The sequence below is a fragment of the Barbus barbus genome (genome assembly GCF_936440315.1).
Source record: "Barbus barbus genome assembly, chromosome: 39".
NCBI lineage: Eukaryota > Metazoa > Chordata > Actinopteri > Cypriniformes > Cyprinidae > Barbus > Barbus barbus.
In genome coordinates, this window is record NC_136717.1 from 23,949,653 (window position 1) to 23,970,590 (window position 20,938).

The window sequence follows — 20,938 nt, forward strand, 5'->3', positions numbered from 1 at the left end:
AGAACTCTTTTAGCTGCAGAAAAAAAGAAAAATCACTCTGCAGGTCATAAACCAACTGACCTTTTAATAATTGATTTTTATCAGACTATTAAATTTCCATTTGCTGAATGCATGGTTGAAGCTCTTAATGTGTATATGACCTTTCCTGTAGATGAGTCAGTGAGTGGGCACGTCTGCTTGATTATAGTTATTATTACCCCAGAGAACAGCCCTGTCTGCACTTGTCTGCTCTTTACATTGACATGTTATGATTGTGTTTGTGTCGCTGAATGACACGTAACTTCTGTTATACAAAGAGAAAGTGAATGAATGAGAAATTGAGTGAGTGAAAGAGAGAACAGCAGACCAACATCACTGACCGAACAACACGCGGACCAGAAGAAGTCCTCTGTCAGCTCTAAAAAACGCCTTGAACTCATAAAAGTAGACAAAATAAAAGTTAGATTAAAATGTGCATTTCAATGTATTTTTCTGAACCAAAGAGCAAAGCAAGTGCACTGAAACAATTCTGCTTTTCAGTCAGCAAATTTCACATAATTATGAAGAAATGATAAGTAACTATGGACGTTTGTTTCCGTTTCTGCCATGGGATAAAAAAAAAAAAAAGAGAAAAAAGTCAGAATTGCCAGATATAAACTCTGGCCTTTATAAATTCTAATATAAATTCTGATATAAAGAGATCAATTCTGGCCTTTTTTTTCTGTCAAAATTGTGAGGTGTAAACTTGGAACTGAAAGATTTAAATTCAAAATTCATTTTTTCAGAATTGCGAGATAAAAAAAAAAAAAAAAAAAAGTCAGAATTGTGATATCAACTCAGAATTTTGACTTTTTTCAGAATTGCAAGATACAAAATCAGAACTGCAAGATGCAAACTTGTAATTCTGAAAAGAAAACTGTGAGATATAGACTCAGAATTCTGACTTTTTTCTGAGTTCAAAGTTAGAATTGCAAGATATAAATTCAAAATTAAGAGAAAAAACTTGCAATTACTGTACTTTTTTTTTTAATTCTGTGGCAAAAACAAGCTTCTATACTCAATCTTAGTTTAATTTACAACTTCAAAAAGTCATTTATTTTAAAGTGTAGCAGATCCATAACATTTCATGTTCATAAAAGTGACATGGCCTTTCATATGATCCCACACACATTTCAAGTATCAGTTGGAAAAAAACATTACTTGTCAATGCATTTTATTGGCTCTTTCACCCCTACGGTACACACACACACAGATTGTGTAAGCCTTCACTTCCTCACAGAGTAATCCTGCCGGAAACGCAGAGGAAGTGTGATTATGCCCCGTCATGCATGAATCCCTGGATTATAACGTAGATTACGGCACAGTTGTGCAGGAGCAGAGCAGAAGAGGACGTCAGTGTGGGATTCATGCATGTTGTCCCTGCTCCCGTATGATGGGAAGGATAAATAATCCATGTCTGAACCGGATTGAGGGATTACTGTGGCCATCACCCGGCCATTTAATTAACAAAACGGAAGTATCTCTGCTTCTGAATAAAGTCATTACTGGGTCACTGGATGGGACAGGAATGGGGTTTTCCATAGGAACTTCAAATAGGCAGGAAAACAGAAGTCACATTGCATCATCATGACACATCCATATAATGCAGACCTTTTAAAACATATATTTATATATATGTATGGTTTTTTACACTTGCAAACACTTTCGATATCATGTTTTTTATTATTTTAATTATTATATTTCAATAATGTTCCAGCTGTGGATCATGTTAGAATCATCACAATTTATTTTTAGTTTTTATTGTTTTTATTCTATTGCAATAATTTTTCAGATGTGGATCATGTTGTTAGAATCATCACAAATAATATATTTCCATTTCATTATTATTTGTTATTGTTTTCATTAGATTGCAATCATTTTTCAGCTTTGGATAATAAGGCAACAAGCTATTTTTATTTATTATTTAATTCTTATTCTATTTGATTGTTTTTATTAGCTGACCATCTTTTTTAGCTGTGGATCTTGTTGCTAGAATCATCACAAACAACTTATTTTTGTTTTATTTATTATTGTTTTAATTATGTTTTTGTTGTTTTATCAGATGGCAATAAGTTTTCAGCTGTGGATCATGTGGCTAGAAAAATCCCAAACACCTTATTTTAAATTTATTTGTTATTTTATTTTTTAATTATTATTTTTATTAGCGATATGTTGCTAGAATTATCACAAACAACGTATTTCTTATTTAATTATTAATTTTTTTCTTGTTTTCTATCGTAATTTCTATTTCAGTTGTGAATCAAAAATCTGGTATTAAATACATTTTTCAGAATTTAAAAAAATTTGAAAACAAATTAAACGGAAGATTCTGCTCCATTTCTAATAGGTTGCTATAATCTAAAATTATATAATTGATCATATATGGCTGACAGTCATATATGTTCTTGCTTCCAATTAAACATTTTCAAATCATACATGACAACAATCATCAGCTGTTTTTTCATGGGAAATACTAAGAAATTAAAAAATTCATTTGAATCTATTCAATTTTTGACCCCTGCAAGCTTTAAAGCAACACCACATTGACGACCAGAAAAACGAACTCGGTCAGTCGTATCATTCATAGATGAATTTCAAGCTTGTCCTTTGCCCTATGAGACAAATTGGCCCCTGAGGAAATGATACGTGGAGTAAATACAAGCAGAACTTGGCATCTTTCCAGTCTCAACAGGCACGTCTGCCCATTCGATCAGTACACTATATTCAGACCATTCCAGAATCCCTTGGGAAATCTGCATCCAACATTTTCTCACAAGGACACAGTGATGCATAAATCCAGCACAAATGACACTCAGGGTTTATTTGGGTCTTTGGGGGAGATTAAACAATAAACTGGAGTTTTAAGGCCTGTTTGATCCATATGTCTTTCTTTTAAAACACTGCATCTTAACATCAGCCGGAGTCAAGGAAACGTCTTTCCTTTTTATAGATGAATTATTAGATCCTGAAGAAGCACGGTGGCGCCTGCTGAACACCATTACAATAAAACTGTCAACAATGTCTCTGTGTGAAAGAGAAGAGCCGATGTTTGAGCCCATCATGATGATGACATGTATATATCCTCCCTATAGGAAGTCATAACCCTAATCACTTTATGACTAACTTTTTTCTCAACATGAACTTTCTCTGCATGTTTAAGGGTTAAAAACAAAAGTACACGTCTGTCATCTTTTCACATGTGATCTATATGAAAGACTCATTAAAAGGCCTTATTGAAATATGCTTTCAATGAGTTGTTTGTTACGTTATTTATATTATCAACAGGACATTTCGTCCCACAACCAGCTCCTAAACTGTACGAGACCATATGAGAAGTAAAACTAAGCTAGATCAACAGTGACATCCAGTGTTCAATCCTTACAAAAACTATAAAACAAAGAAAAGGGAGTGCAAGGGTAAAATAATTTCCTTCCATTTTCGTCAATTCATAAAATTAACCAGCAATCTGGGAAATCCCCAACTGTAAACTGTGTTAAATGCATGTTTCTTATCACCCGAGGCCTACCGCACCGCTGCTATTAATAAAGAACCTCATAAACTGCTGGTAACCGCAAACAGATGTCGACATTACGCAATAGCTATAGGTTAACAATTAAAGGCTTAGTCAGAAATATTTTCCAGCTATTTGCATGCTCACATATGAAGATGCTACAAAACATATTGTATGATTATAGTTGTCTGCTTAGGGTTTAATAGGCGCACATAGGCAACAAGAAACACAATGGCTTGTTACTCACCGAATTTATCAGTGGTTGTCAGTTTAGCCTCCTTGATGGGTTCATAGGTTCATCATACAGCAGCCACTGAAAGCTTTTGGGCCTATAATCACACTGAAGCTGCATATAGCTTAAATGGCGTTGTTGGCTGTGACATTAAAACCGTAAGGTATCACACTGGGGCCAATTATTTTTAAAAGAAAAAATGGCAAAATATTCTAAAGAACCGTTTAACATTAAGGTAACACTTTGGTTGTGGTGGTGTAATGTTAGCGGAACATGTTACTAGTTTACTCGATTCTCTACTTATTTACTACACCTGTGAACTTGTGGTGAACTGATCAAACACCAGCTGATTGAAAGAAAATCAAACAAAAATAGTGAGGAAAAGATAGACTATTTAGAAAATGTGCAAAGTTCTCACAAGATAGTGGCTTCAACCAACCTTTTGATGCTCAAGATACCTGGGGCCTGTACCATGAAGCCGGATTAGCTGGCTAGCCAGCTAAATTTCAATTTAGGTTGCACCAATCCTGGGTTTTAGGTACCATGAAAGTGGCTTGGCTTTTAGCTGCATTCATTGCCATAGTAACTGGCACTCCATGACTAACCTGCTCTGGGGCAGGTTATGTTCTGAGTTAGAGCTCAAACTGAAGATGTGAGCAAAGTGACACGTCTGACACAAAATAGTCACTCCCCCAGTTTCTCTTGCTCCAAATTAAAGGTCACTAGTACTAAAAAAAAATTGTCTGGCCATAACCAAAACTTGAGCTATTTTATAAATTTATATAATTATATGATTTATAGTATTATTAATCCATTACACACAAGCAATTTTAGTTTAACAGTTATTATAAATCATTTATTTTAAATGAATGTTAATATATACAGTTTGACTATAATATAAATAAGCTGTAGAATCAATAGATAAAGCTTTAAAAATGACTGTGACCTTACATGTTCGCTGTATATTTCCAACTATATAAACTAACTTAACAAGTTTCCCTTCTGAATGCACTGATAAAGCAAGATCATTTATTTTATTTGTCCGCTTTCAGGAACAAGTAATTTTTTCATTGTAAATGCATTTAAATTCAACATATTCTTCAATCTCTTAACCTTTAGCAAAACCTTTAACCAAGGCTCGTGATTGACTGTTCGCCAGTGATGTCACACATTCATGTGCACATGCTCCACAAACTCAGGATCAAAGCCTGAGTTGACAAAGAAAGTTGATTATCAGCAGAATGGTGCCAACAAAGCCGGATTGGAGCAGTTTGATTTTGTCAACTCAAAACTAATCCTGTAACTCTGAATTTGTTCTTCTACCATCATGGTACAGGCTCCTGAAGTCAAGTAGGGCTCGCTGCAGCCCACAAGATCCAGGGGGTGTGGTTCGATCCACATCTAGGGGGTGGAGATGGGTGGGTTTAGGGGTCAGGGGGTGAAGATGGGTGGGTTTAGGTATATATAGGGTGGGAGGAGTTGGATCTGTATCCAACCACACCCCCCTGGATCTTGTGTTCTGCAGCGAGACGCTGCTCCCTGAAGTACTAAAGTAAACATGTAACAGTTTTTATGAACAAAGTTCTCATTTGCAACTCCATGCATGAAAATTGCAGAAGAGGACAACACACTGATGCAACACCGCAGACAATTATATTGGTTATATTGCAGTGAGTTTCAGGACGACTTAAGCAAGCACAGGCCTTGATTTGACATTTTACACATCTTATGATGGTAACAATTCTTTACAGTATGGAAGAGGTATGGAAGGAACTAGAAACGGGTCCAAAAAACATTACATACTGTTCAAAGTGAAAATGATGCCCGTTATACTCTCAAAATCTAAATAACATGGTGTTACACAGTGGATGTGAGTGGAATAACAGGACTTTAAACAGACTAAAAGCTCTTAACTGTCTAGTGATGGTGTAGGTTCTGGAAGGTTTTTAAAGAGCTAAATATAAAACCTCTTCAGGCTGAATGCATTTTACAATTCAATTATTCATGAGGCCCTTGTAAAAATGGCAGATTGAATGACTGTTGATATTTCATCATAATTTAACCAGAGCACAATCGCTATCAGGCTCGGAAGACACTCATATAATCATGTCAGCGTGAGATAATGGTGGTTATTTTGGTTCAAAACCACAGAATATGCCACTTTCATACAAAATGCATACATTTCCATTCAGTTCATCCATGTACAGTAGGTGTCATGTTATGCCTGAAAAACTAATATTGTGGTTTTAATCCAAAAGCAAACACAAATGATTTATTGGAGTGGAAACAACAGAAATAAGTAGAAACTGAAGAGGGTTTTTGTTTTTTTTTCATACTTGCACATTTTTTATTCTCTGTGGGACATTTGTGATCCTCCACTACTCATAAGCACCAAAGATTAATAGAGAGAAGAGAAACATTTAAAGGGATGTTAAATTGCAGGAGCGTTTTGACAAGAGCATAAAAAAGAGAAGAACTTAATGACAATAACTTGTGTCATTTAGATGGCCAATGAATAATTTACTAAGGAAAGATCAAAATAAGAGAAACATGACATGATTGAAAAATGAACACCAGTGTTGTCAAAAACAACAGAAACAAGCAAACATGGAAAATGTGTTGACGTTATAGGATTAAATAGTGTAAATGGGTGCTAAAAATCCTTCTGGACTGTGCGATGCAGAACTGCAGCATTTAGCTTGAGCATTTTACATACATGTGATTGTGATTTTCTGAGCTGTGAAGCATGCAAGTAAACACACACAGTGCATTGTAGCGAATACTGCTTACCTGAACATGCAAAAAAAGATATGTCGGGTATAATTCCCAGATGTTTAGGTAGGGTAAGAAAATAAACAAGAAACAGCCTTCATAAATTCATGTTATAAACTTCATGGAAGCATTAAATGATCCAATATTGTTCCTAAATGTAGATGTTTTGGAATATCTGAAAGCATACAAGAGATGTGCCTTCATGGTTGGAGTTTTGAACCCAAGTGCTCGTCTGTAGTTGACAATTCATCTTTGCCGCCTTGTGGTGTTTCCAACACGGTTCATGCTTCTGCTCATCTGGGGAAAGTGCACGTTTGGAGTCCTGGCGTTTGGCCCGTAGAGGCCCAAGTTTCTGGCAGTGATTGACTTGCGAGGGGTTTTGATGCAAGGGAACGGGGAGAAGATCTGCTGTGGTTTCAGAGGTTCTCCTGCTGATGTTGATGGGCTTCTTTTGAGGGAGCCTCCGCTTTCTGAGCTGGAGGAGTCTGAACCTGGACGGCGGGTGGATGGGAGCGGACCTGAGGCTGTGGGTTTGGGCTCCGGCTGTGGTGGAGTTGGTGCATTTGGATTTGAAGCCGATTCTGGTGGTGGAGTTGGTGTAGGTGCATCAGAAGCTGGTTCTGGTTGTGGATATGATGTAGGTGCATCAGAAGCTGGTTCTGGTTGTGGAGATGATGTAGGTGGATCAGAAGCTGGTTCTGATTGTGGAGTTGGATCAAAATCTGCTTCTGATGAAAGTTCTGGTTCCAGTTCCAAAGAAGACAACTGCTTGTTGATCTCCTGGAGATCTTCTCCTTCTCCAGAGCTGTGGTCTTGCTGAGAGACATCTGAGCTTACGGTCTCCACCTTCTCTTGCTCTTCATCCTCAAGTCTTTCCTCTTCAGATGCATATTCTGTTTTGCTCACATCTGTTTGTTCGTCTTCTATCTCCTGTGAGTCATCAAACCCGAGTTGCGCCCGTGCCCTGGCGATGTTCCTCCGGTGCGCTCGCACATGTGTGCGCCAGGGCGAGTGATGTCTGGCCCGAATCATCTGATCTTGGCTGGGAGTGGAGTGGGCTTGAGGACCTCCACCGTTATGGATGATCCCGCTCTTTGAGGATCGCTGACCGGGTCTGGGCCTCCTGCCCAGGAGAAGATGGTTGACCACAGGGGAGGGTCCGATTTGGGAGGAAAGGATACTGGTGGCTGGACACTTATCTGTGAAGAATCAATATCAACGAGTAAGAAAACACTAGTAATTGTAAACAGACTGTCAACATGAAAAGTGGTTTCAAAGGCTGACAGTTTGTTAAAAGACAGAGAAGTTTTATAAATTATAATATTTTACATAGAGAAATTATATAAATTATATATACACTACTGTTTAAAATTTTGGGGTCAGTACATTTTTTATTTTAATTTTGAAAGCAATTAATGCTTTATTAAGCAAAAGTAACCGTAGAGACATTTATAATGCATATATAATATAATAGACTACTTTTAGATTACTTTTGAATTAACACGTTCATCACATTGATTTAAATAGGATAATCTTGTACCATATTGATATAAAAATACAAAAATTCCTATTATAATAAATATAAATATATAATAACATACACACATACATAAATACAATTTTATATATAATTCTATATTTTTAAAATAATGTGCAGTTATGAATTGTGCACATTAAGAACGTGTTCTAAAAATAAATAGATTTTTTTTTTTTGCCCATTTTTAATTCATTTTAAAATAAATTAATGCCATTAATTACATGCTTTTAATCTTTTAATTCAATCAGAAATTGCAGTAAAGACTTCAACTTTCCATTCATCCCAGAATCCTGATAAAAATAATAAATTCTATATAATATAAAAAAAATATTTATAATAAATTATAAATAGTGTGCAGTTATGAATTGCTAAAAATAGTGTGTGTGTTCGGTGAATGTGTGTTCTGAAAATAAATAGGGCCTATTATGAATTCATGTAGACTTTAATTCTCCATTATATCCTGTAGAGGAGCTACTGCAATATTACATGTTCCATCCAATCAATCAATCAATAGAAGTTTTTTTTGGGCATTTTTGTTAGTTTAGGACAGTAGGAAGCAAAGTGGGAGAGAGAGAGGGGGATGGGATCGGGAAAGGTCAGCGAGCCGGGGCTTGAACTCGGGATTCTTGAAGCGCAACGGCACAATATGTCGGCATGCTGCCCATGCCAATATTTTAAGAAATGTAAATGTAAAAGTAATTAACAAGCTTTAGCATGTACCAATCCCCTGCAAAGCAAATATTATGATTTTAATCAATTCAACTGTCACCAAAATGCCAAACGAAGTGAGATTTATTGCATTACGCAGTAGCAGACCCGACACCGATCAAAATAGCTCTACTGCACCAATTATCTATAATGAAACCATAGTTGACCCATAAAAATCAGTACCAGTGTGGCGCTTCTGCTGTTTACTGGCTTGATGAGGTTCAATAGTTTCAGCTTCCACTCGAGGTCCTGGGAAAAATGCCACAACACACTGACGAACACTACATACTATCCCTTCTGTCACTTCCTGAACTCATCTACAACTGTAAAACGCTCAAAATGAAGACCTGTACCTGTGTGGATGTACAGGAGCCCGGCCTGCTGCTGTTGTTTCTGTTTGATGCGTGAGTACTGTTTCTTTAGTGCGCTGATGTCGGTGCTCATGCGCTCCTGCATCATGCTGTTGATGGCCGCCTGGTGCTCGGCCCGTCCTGCGCCCACCGCCCCGGGACTCAGCTCGGCCATGTTACTGCCGTGAGAGCTCTGATCTGCAGGGCAGATGAAAACACAAAGAAAACATCCAAAATGAAAACGCAAGAATATCTGAGACACATTTTATTGGGTAACTTGAGTGATGGCTGCGTCGGCTCCTTTCCAAACCTTTCATTTGTTTAGTTGCACTGGAACTGAAAGCTGTAATTAAGTACAGCTGGAATGAGTCGACCCACCTCAGATACAACAAGAACTAACAAATGCATTGAGCATTAAATCCATTTGAGGACAAATTCAGACAGGATTGGGAAGGATTTGCCAGGGTTAGGTTGGCAGAGTGAGCTATACTGAGCTCATATTTGCATTACTCCGTAAGATCACCCTTATGTTGACACTGCCAATACTGCCAAGATTTAGAGACTCATACAATGTTAATCATTACATGAAACATCTTGTGCATTTGATAAATTCCTGTGTTCAGCAGAATATAAATCATGGAGCAGGAGTGACATTTGGAACCTCACAGACTGCACTATTAAATCTGTTTTCAGCTTATGAAAGATAGTTAGACACAGACCTTTAAGGTGCTTTTGGTATCTTTGGATCTCAGGGGCCAGAAGTCCTCCAAGAGGCCCCAGGCAACCCAGAGCAGTGACAATAGAGTCTTCATCATCCATGTCAGCATCATCATCACTCTCCCATCCATGGAGTGCCAAACTATACACGGGAAAGAACATCATGCATAAAATGCATAACTTTTTTTAATGATAGAAAAAATAAACAAAAATTTTATTAAATGGTTTAATTAAATCAAATTATGTAAAACAATTTTGCTGTATTTATTAATAAAATAATTTTGACATTTTAAGAATAAAAACAAAAATAAAGTAATAAAACTTAACACATTTAAGTAAAATTAAATATGAAAATAACATTAAAGTTATTAATAAAATAGATTTTTTATGTTATTAAATATTTAAAAATAAAATGATAAAGAATGCAAAAATAAAAGATAAAATGAAACCATGCATGAAATAAAATATTAAATAAAAACAAAAAACAATTATGTAAAGCATAAACGTAATTAAATAAAATACTAAAAATGTAATTAAATATTTTCAAATAAATTAGAAAAGAATACAAATGGAACAAATGGAATTAAAATAAAATGAACTAATCTATTTTAAATATGAAATAAAAAAATAATAGAATAAAAAATATATTTAGGAATGAAATAATTAAAAATATTGTAATTAAATAATTGAAATATATATTTTAAAATAGAGAAAAATACAAGAAAAACGTACGTTTTATTATTGTTTTACATTGTTGCTTGCCTGCATCTCTTTTTAAAAGTCAAAAATTATGTTTAAACTGAATACAACGCTTGTGGAGATATGGCAGAACATTTGCATTTGATATTTGCATGCCAATATACACACATGTGCCATAAAAACACCCTGCAGTCATGTTCACGTGTTATGACTACTAAACTCTCACGGATGCCATCTGTGCCGTGGGTATCGAGTGTCTTTAGCCCTCATACCTGCTGTTTGCTCTGACAGGGGTCGGGAACGGGGTGATGTTGTAGGTGTATTTCTCCCTGAGCTCAGCCAGCTGGGGAAACGGGAACGGTGCCATGGAGTAAACCATCTGTCAGGACGAAAAAACACACGCTTTTAGCCCCAAAAGCAAACTTCCGGCATTTTCAACACTATTTTGCAACATTAAAGCTATTACAGTTGATTTAGCTATATGATTAGGATTATCTATAATTAATGACATTAATTATTCAAGATCTTTTACATGCTTAGTCATACCTGCATGAGTTCATTGGAGTCGATAAGGTTGTGCTCCAGCATTTCCTGCGTCAGGCAGCCCATAGTACTATAAAATTCATCGGCAGTCTGGCACTCCTCAATTCGCCTGAGAGAGAAAGATGCAGAATGCTTGATACAAGCTGAAAATGATTTTAATTTATGATCACATTTTTCTTTGGAATCTGGCCTATTCTGCCACTCTCTATCACGGACAGATGACTGATAAACTTACTCTCCGAGTTTGGCCCAGATGGCGAGAGCTACACGCAGCAGCATTTCAGAGCCCTCAAAGAAGACCGAGTCCCAGATCTTCAGCACGGTGTGATGGGGCAAACAAGTGGCAAACATGGTCAGAAACCACTGCATGGTGAAGACGTTGGTGAGCGGAGGCTCATAGCTGCCTGAAACACAATGCCGACACAATGCTGTTGACCTGGAACAGACATAGTTCTTTTGCATCCATATGCTGTATATATACACAGGGTTGCTACACACCTCTTCCTTCCCGATTGGCTACTTTCTGGAGATGGTGGAGATGCTGAGAAAGTTCTGGAAGCTTCAGTCGCAGCAAATCTCTGAACACAGCCATGTCCACTGAGAGGGCACGCAGGTTGTTGGCGAAGTAACTATCGGGAAGCACTTTGTCGATCAAATAGATCATCACCTTTCAAAAAACAATAATAAAAAGAATGAATTTTAGCATATTTTCTTGCTTATATAATAATATGAATGCATGTAATAATTATTAAATAAAAAACAATAAGATATAACAAAACATTAATGTGATTTGACCAATAAAATAATTTTTAAACATTTAATATTTTAAAATTAAATAGAAAAAACCCCGATGGAAATGGGGAAAAAAATAAAGGAAATCAAAAGGAAACAAAAATAAAATAAAATCATGCATGTAATAAAATATTGAAAAATAATAAAATATAAATTTTAAAAAATTATAAAAATGAAAGATAACATTTTAAAAATGTTAATAACTATTTTAAAAAAATAGAAAGAGAAACAAAAATAATAAATATATATCAAATAAAATATTGAATACAATTTTTTTTATGTAATTAAATAAAATTACACACACACGCGTTTGTTTTTGTGAAAAGTGGGGACATCCCATAGGCGTAATGGTTTTTCACCTTGAATTACACATGTCATACCTGTGTCATTATACAAATTTATGTCCTCATTTGTCACAAAAATGCGCGCACACACACACACATTTATATGTATGATGGATAACTGTTGGATGAATAATTTCCACATTTTTCCTATAGATTATGTTGCAATTCTGGTTGCAAATAAAATAAAATTAGGGTGTCAAGCAAGGATTGCCTCTGGTGCCTCCTCAAAAATAAATAAAAATAAGTAAATAACAGCCAAAAACAAGTGTTTTTATTTTTTTTTAAATTCAGAGCTCATAGGCAAACCTTCAACGCATCTCCTTCATTTCCCTCTGTGACCTCCAGGATGAGGGCGGCCAGAACATTGAAGCCCTGACAGTATCCGACAGTCTTGTTCCAGCGGGCGTATGCCAGCAGAACCCGCTTCAGCACCACCCGGTCCTGCTCCGCCTCCTGGCCACAGTATGAACTGCAGCCGGTCCTGTGCAGGTCCTGATTGAGGCGGAAACAAGTGTTACAGGTCTTATGTAAATAAGCACACTGAACTTTGCTCACTTGTGCTCACCTGCCTGATAGATCACTGTTTTCTCTCATCCAGAGCTACACAAACACACCACCTGTTACATTACCCACTAACTGACGCACTACAATGAGCAAATATCCTGCTGCACCAAATAACCTTTTATCTGACTCAATTCCATTAAAGATCTCTGATGCTAAATGCCTGCTCTAATGCCATGATTTATTTACTTGCCTTATAATGACTGTACAGCTTGTATAGCCTATATAGTGACTTCACAAAAAAATTAATAAATACATACATATATATATATATAATGTCTTATTATGCAATATAATAATATAATACATAATATAGTATATACACACACCTTAAAATTACATAACAATGGAAGCCCATTTCTGCCATAAAATTAAGAATAAATAAATAAACATAATTTGTGATACTTATGACTTTTTGTGAGTTTCTATCTCACATTTAGGACTTTTTCTTTTACTCAATTCTTCTCTCTCACATGAAATAAAAAATATAAAAAATTGCAATTTAACTTTTTTTCTTGCAAGTGTATACCTTACAACTGTGACTTTTTGTCCTCAAAATTACGAGAAAAAGTCAAAATTGTGAGATATAAACTTAAAATTGTATATATTATATATATATATATATATATATATATATATATATATATATATATATATATATATATATATATATATATATATATATATATATATGTATATATATATATATATATAAAAGAGATGATTTTATCCTGTGGCATAAACAAGCTTCCATAAATAAAGGCTTAAATAATTGTCTTAAAATAAAATAAGTAACTGCATAACTGCACACACACACACACACACACACACACACCTTCACGATTTGGATTCCCAAAGTGTCATCATCTGGATTGCTGCGATCATTGAAGGCGAATCTCATTGTTTTCTCCCAGTCTATGGAGATGCTGTGGAGGTACTGGTCAGCCAGGGTCAGCCATACCTATACCAAAAAAAACCCCAAACATTATCCAGTACATAAAATATCATAGATATGAAAACATCGCTCGTGTCTGAAAAGAGAAAATTCCAACACATATACCCTCTTCCTCCACTCTTTGGGAATCCCTACTGGGAGTCTGGCCACTGCCTTCAGAGCATCGTACCACTACAGAGCAAAACAAACAATCAACATGCAAACCAAAATGTTTATTTATTTCTATTTAGGGGGAGTTGGACACGCATCTTCAACAGTGGGCAGCTAATACATACTTGTTGAAAGCCGTTCTTGCCTAAAGAAGGTTCGATAGTGAACTTCAACCTGGTGTCCACCCCTGAAATAAGACAAAACAGTGGAAATCAGTGAGACAATGATGACCATATAAAGACATCTCCTCGGGAGCTGCAGGCATCTCATTAACAAATGAATGAAGGGATGTTGTGCAATCACCACTCATTAAAAAATAAATATTGAAAATGCAGATGCACAGACAATTAAGCAAGAAAAGAGCAATGTTTTGCTCAAAAAATCCTGATATTCATAAAGTCTTGAAATATATTCCTTTATAAATCTTCTTACAAATTTACTGCATCCCCTTTATCACTCATTAATAATAAATAAGGTTTGTTTTCATTCAAAGGCTCTTTATTTATGGCAGGTACGTTACCTAACTCGAGTTTTTGAGTCTCTTCTTTGTCTAAGACGAATAAATGCCAAAAAAAAAAAAAAGTGACTGGAAAGGACAAGCGTATTATTATCGACCACGAGAATCTAAACGCGGGATATTGAATAGTTGATCAATGTCGCTGTCCGTAGCAGAGCGGTGCTGAAGCTCACTTCCGGTTACACTACACCATCCTGTATTAAGACGAAATAAACTGTTTTTTTGCACTGTTAAGGCGTCATATTCTTTACAGCGCTGTAACTTTAACAGCAGCCATTGCTAAAGATGCTAAAACCTGTCGAACTCTACCTCACCAACACGAAAGCGGCTACTTCTGCTACAGACTTTTTTTCTGATGCATAAAAACAAATAAACACCAACCCGAGTCCATCTCTGTCACAGTTCCATGCGATAAATAACAATCAGGAGTAGAATGGCACCATTTCTGCATTTCACTCGTTAGCCGGCGCTGCTCCGGATTAACCTACATCATTATAATCCTCCTACTGCACTTATGCTCCATTACACGACACGACACGACACGACACGACACGACACGAGGGTCTGAATGAAAAGCAGTAGGCATGTGCAATGTAATACACCTTTTACAGGTATTGCATTAAAAAATAAAATCCATCTACACAGTACTATGTACTGGAAATTTTTATTTTCTATGCACTTTCAGTGTTCATTGCACTAGTGTTCATATATCTTAATGTATAGCTTATTCATATCCATTTGTAATCACGTTCATAGTTTTTGCTCATAGTGTACATACATTTACTGCATAATCCATCTGTATAGTATGTTCATATCACCCATCTGATAGGATTTAAAAATTTGTAAATTATAGTACTGCCTTATCTGTATATTTCTGTACATATGTAACATATTGTAGGCACTGTATATCCTTTACCTCTGCTTATTGCACTTCTGTTTAGATGCTAACTGCATTTCGTTGCCCTGTACCTTACGTGTGCAATGACAATAAAGTTGAATCTAACCTAATCTTTTATATTAAAAACGGGATTTTTTATTCTAAAACTTTCAAAATCAATGACCAATAAATAAATAGCCTAAATAATATTTAGAAGTGAGCGGAACATTTATTTAATAACTAATTATTGCTTAAGGGAATAAAATAAACTCAAATTCAAAACTATTAATTTTTTTTTAGTTCAAAAATTATATTAACATATATAGCCTACTACTTATAAATGCAGTTTACTTAAATATGCCTATTTAATACATAATTATATTGATAGCCTATAGCAAAAATATATATGTATACATATTATACATTATATTGAATGGGACATAATATGGGAAGGCCCTTTAGGTCACTTAATTATCACAAAAACACCATTCTAAATAAAGCACCAGTGCAAATGAACGAGGAAATCCTAGGAATAGTTGTATGTATAATGACAGGGCAAAGATTAATAATGATTTTAAAGCATGCTGTATTCACCTGGCTCTAGGGTGCACAGCAGGCGCGGCGCTCTTCTAGAGATACCGCTGCGTTTCTTCAGCACATTACTGATAATATTACCGACGCCTCCAGCTGCATTCTGCCCTTTCACACAAGCCCTCGACCTCTTAGAGGAAACAACCCGCTCCTGCTTCATCTGGAGAAAAACCTGAGAGGTCCGTTTGACCGCGTGTTTACAACGATCTCATCCCGACAATCATTTCATCTAAAAAAAATCCTACTCCGATCAATAAATCAGAGGAAAATAACACATTCGCGCATCCTTTATCCTCATACGTGAAGATGCATGTCTGTACTTGAAGCATATGAATTATAAATGGAATAAAAGAATAAAAGCATCAAAGGTGATCGAAAAGAACGCGGAGGATGGGAGAGGCGGAATATCGCAGTGATGCGCGTGTCTCACACCCACACATGAGCGTCACATTCCGGGTTGAGAAGGAGGAGGGACCGCTGGAGCTCTGGAGGATGGGCTACAGACCAGAAACAGCTGAAGAAATCAATGGCCTGAACATAATGACTAGTGCCATGCTGCCAACTTCAGCCTTGATCTTTAACAAGGAGGAATAAGGAGATAAAATACTATATAGGCTAAGTTTCCAAAAGGAGGGTTTCGCAGAGAAGACACAGAAGCAGCATTTTTGGTTTCCAAAAAAAATAAAATAATAATAATTCAAGTGAACAGTTCCTAAAAGAACCTTTTTTTTCAGCGTGAAGAACATTTAAAAAATAAAATAAAAGAACCTTTTGTGGAATGGAGAGATTCTATGAATGCCAAAGGTTCTTCATGGAACCAGATTCCAATAAAGAACCTTTACTTTAAGAATGCAAGAAAATCTAAAAGTAAACAGTCTTGATTTAAGACCTGATTAGAGTAAAGATGGTTTAATCATCATAAATTCAGTCATTTTACACAAGCAGTCTGAATGATTTACAAAGGAACTGTTTGAACATGGAGGAAGTAGTACATTATTTTAGTAATTAATTGTTAGTGAAAGAAATAAGATAAAAAAAATAAATCCATAAGGTAGGTTTTCTTATTTTAATTTGTCTCAAATTATTCCAAATGCAGGTAACTATCCAGACAATAGAGCAAAAAGGTCAATTTGATCATTAACGTTTTATGATTATCCAAAAGTTTTTAAATTGACCTGAACTCACCCTATAAAAGAACACCCTTTATGCTACTAACGAGAGAGACACAACAATTGTTTAAAAATTTCAGGCAAAAAATAAAAATAAAAAAGTCCTGATATGGAGAATGTATAATTTTTCCATTGGATGATAAGCCTTCTAGTATATTTTCTGACATGCATTTAGTGAGAAAACAGCAGTGATAAACCATGCTACTCAGGTTTACAAAAATAAACATGTCAACAAATAAAAAAACGGAACCATAACCATTCACAACCATAAAGTGACACCTCTTGCATTAAGAATAGTCATTGATTGATGAATGGCAACCATGCAGAGCTATGGTTTTGATGTGATTTCATACTGTACCTGTTTGACAGTACTTGTCACGCTGCATGTAGATAAAATGGAATGAAAAAGTCATTAAAAGATGCAAGGCCGCTGTATTCGTTGGACATGCTTGTGCCTGAATCAAATACATGAAGCAAAAGCACCCATTGCATCCAAATATGTAAAGGAATTATTGCTGCACAATGACTAATTTGCGAGCAAAAATGCAAATACAAATTTAAAGCCAATAGTTCAACAACATTACAGTGCAAATTTGCATGTCAGTGTCATAAACTCATCACATGAACGAGTCATCACTGAACCAAACCAAATGGATTGAATTTCAGTGATACTGAACATAGTCTGTGTTATGAATCTAATGCAAATAATTCAGTTGTAAAGGTGAGGATGAGTCAATCCTCTTATAGCGGTGAGATATTTGAGAGCGCTGTCTTCTAAAACATCAACAGAGAACTAGAACAATGTGAAGCAAAATAGCATTTGATATGTGTGAGCTTATGCTTTTCAGCAACTGCTACCCATGTAAACTGTATTACACAACCCTTTAAAGGAATAATTCACCCAAAAATGACATTTTTCTGAAAATGTACTCCTTTTCAGGCCATCCAAGATGTAGATGAGCTTGTTTCTTCAGCAGGACAGATTTGGAGAAATTTATCGCATCACATCAGTTGCTCACCAGTGGATCCTCTGCAGTGAATGGGTGCCGTCAGAATGAGAGTCCAAACAGCTGATAAAAATATCACAATAATCCACATGACATTTTTACTTGTAAACAGTGCTTGATCTGTGCATATATTACTCTGTTGATTCAGACAGGACTACATTTTCATTGGAGAAAGCAATATCATGAAAAAAGGATTCATATTTTAGGTTAAAAACATCTTAATGATGGATTTGTTTCTTACAAATGATGGACTGGAGTAGTGTGGATTACTTGTTTTTATCACCTGTTTGGACTCTCATTCTGACGGCACCCATTCACTGCAGTGACTGATGAGTGAATTATATAATTTCTCCAAATCTGTTCCCATTAAGAAACAAACTCATCTACATCTTGGATGGCCTGAGAGTGAGCAGATTTTCAGCTAATTTTCGTTTTCAGGTGAACTATTACTCTAAGGAATAACAGACATCAAGCGTCGGTGAAAGCAAAGACATGCTTTCGATCTAGAATACATTAGTCTTCAAATAGCAAAGAAAGCCTTGGGTAATATAACACTGACTACTTAAAAGGCATAATGACCGGAAGAGGAGTGAAATGAGAGAATGATGTGTAATTACATCTTTTCTGAGAGACGGCTTGTAGGCAGGCGGTGACTATATCACAGTTCTTCTGAAACTTCTGCCGAAGTCTGTCCTTCCTCTTGACCTGACGCACCAGTTTGGCCGACTGCACACCAATACGATACTTCACTTCCTGAATGATCCACTTCAGCTCCTCTGGACCTGAGCAGAAAACAAAGATGCATTCATTTGTTAGAAAATAAAAAAGCATACAAAAATTAAATGAATGCATGCAAAACATTGAACTTATGTAGACAGATTGAGATCATTACGACTGACTTAACACTGTGCATATGTGTACAAAAGTCCTATGTATGTAAATTGTTATTATGGCCTACAAAGAACCTGAGCACCTGAGACAACAATTAAATTACTTCAGCAAACAAAGGGTTAAGATTTAACTGGCTTTCAGAGTGGCATTATAATCAGTTCTGCAATGTGACACAACATACTTCATCTAAAACCATTTCAAACAACCTAATCATTTGGAGAGAATATTACTTTTAATACAGATGCAAATGCACAGCAAAATAAAATACGATGAGAATAAAAAATAAAAAAGTGATGAAAAAAATGGTGAGAAACCTCAAAAAGAAACACCTACATCTAGACTTTAGTTGATATCATGATTTGAAAAGTAAATAAATATGGGTTCTCAAAAAGAGGAAAAAATCTGTAAATTATTCAAATACATCATTAATAGAACTTCACAAGGCACATACACTTCCAATCAAAAATTTTAATAATTAAGATTGGAATATTATTAAGATCTAATGTTTTTGAAAGAAGACTCTCCAAGGCTATATTTATTTGATCAAAAATATAGCATAAAAAATAAAACATTGCAATTATGTATATAAAATGTAGGCTCATGTGACACTGACGACTGGAATAAAGATGCTGAAAATTAATCTTTGACCACAGGAATACATTTCATATTAAAACAGATTAATATAGAAAACATTTATTCTAATATTTCACAATGTTACAGATTTTACTTTACTTTTAAACAAATATATGCAGACTTGGTGAGCATTCTTTCCAAAAATATGAAAAATTGTAATTAGCCTATTCCAAACTTTTGACACCTGTAGTGAATGACTTCCATAAATAAGAATAAACGGACAGTTTGAGTCGAACTGACTGCATTTAGAAAAGAAAGTGGCGCTCACCTTTTTGAGCCAGGTATTTGATCTGATGGCGCCTCGTGTGCTTCTCCTGAAGTTCTTGGAGAAAGTTGGAGCCAGTGTTACTCCTGCCCAGGAAGGCATCTGAGCTGGAGGCTTCGGTCGAGCTGTCCACCCCTCTGACATTATTACTGTATGTGTCATAGAGCTCCACTAACAGACAGTCCACTATAGATGATGCGCGGGACCTTCTCAGATCCTCTTCATCCGAATACACACCTGCTTCATGGAGCCCCCCTGCTCTCTCCATACGGATCTCTCCAGCTGCTGCTCCATGAGGCGCTTTTGAGCACTTGCATAGTGAGCCTGGAGCTGTTTTGGAGCACTCACAGATTCCGTCCGAAACTGAACGACCCTTTGAAACCCATTTGTGAAACGCTGAGAAGCCGTCAAGGTACGACGCACCTGAGTTGAGGAAAACTCCGCTCTCCTCCTCTGAGCAGATGTCACATATGTCTATCTCCTTAAGGTCCTCTTTGGCCACTTCCACCTCAGACATGTTTTAGCCCTCTTTAAAGTTCAACATTACACATTCATACACACATGCTGCGCAGAAGTTCAAACCAAAGACTGTTTTAGATGACTCAATAAGGAACTCGAGTTCCGGGTGTGTTCCATTCCTTCAGCGGGGTTGGCGGCGCCTTTCCCAGGCTCCAGTTTCCTTCCTGAACGCTCTAAATCCTGATTGCACGCCCCTGCACCAGGAATAGTTTAACCCACCTCCGAAACTTTTTAAACCACCCCAGCGTCCCAATGTGCATACTATCCACCCTATCTGCCCTAAATAGTGTTGAAAATGACTAATATTTAGGATGGATAGTATGCACATTAGGATGCATATAACGTTTTTAAACGACAGGTGAATGAGAAATATACAGCTTTGGCTTTTTCACTACGATAACATTTTTAAAAATAAAAATACTCATCAATTGTTTGTAAATGAACGTGTCTAAATAAATATATAAATAGCATCTGGTAAAAACTACGTTTATAATATCCTATATTTGACAAAAAAGGATTTATCAGAGATGAAAATGTATATATAGTATTTTTGTCAATTTGATTAATTTAATAGAGATTA

The 20,938-nt window shown here is 36.0% G+C and overlaps 1 protein-coding gene across 2 annotated transcripts; it reads right to left on the reverse strand.

Annotated features, from left to right (window-relative positions):
- Positions 1-6,092: 6,092 nt before the first annotated feature.
- Positions 6,093-20,496, reverse strand: LOC306858630 (TBC1 domain family member 30-like). Of its 2 annotated transcripts, XM_079399247.1 has the most exons (14): positions 19,843-20,468; positions 18,668-18,832; positions 14,015-14,076; positions 13,845-13,910; positions 13,620-13,745; positions 12,530-12,715; positions 11,586-11,754; positions 11,323-11,491; positions 11,091-11,196; positions 10,817-10,923; positions 9,848-9,987; positions 9,132-9,326; positions 8,962-9,027; positions 6,093-7,732 (listed from the first exon to the last, which is right to left on the reverse strand). In XM_079399247.1, exons 1-14 carry the CDS (start codon positions 20,354-20,356, stop codon positions 6,780-6,782), a joined length of 3,024 nt encoding a protein of 1,007 aa, XP_079255373.1. In that variant the 5' UTR covers positions 20,357-20,468; the 3' UTR covers positions 6,093-6,779. The 2 variants fall into 2 exon arrangements, with proteins under 2 accessions (XP_079255373.1, XP_079255374.1); XM_079399248.1 differs by lacking the exon at positions 8,962-9,027 and having other exon boundaries at positions 19,843-20,496.
- Between the last annotated feature and the right edge of the window lie 442 nt (positions 20,497-20,938).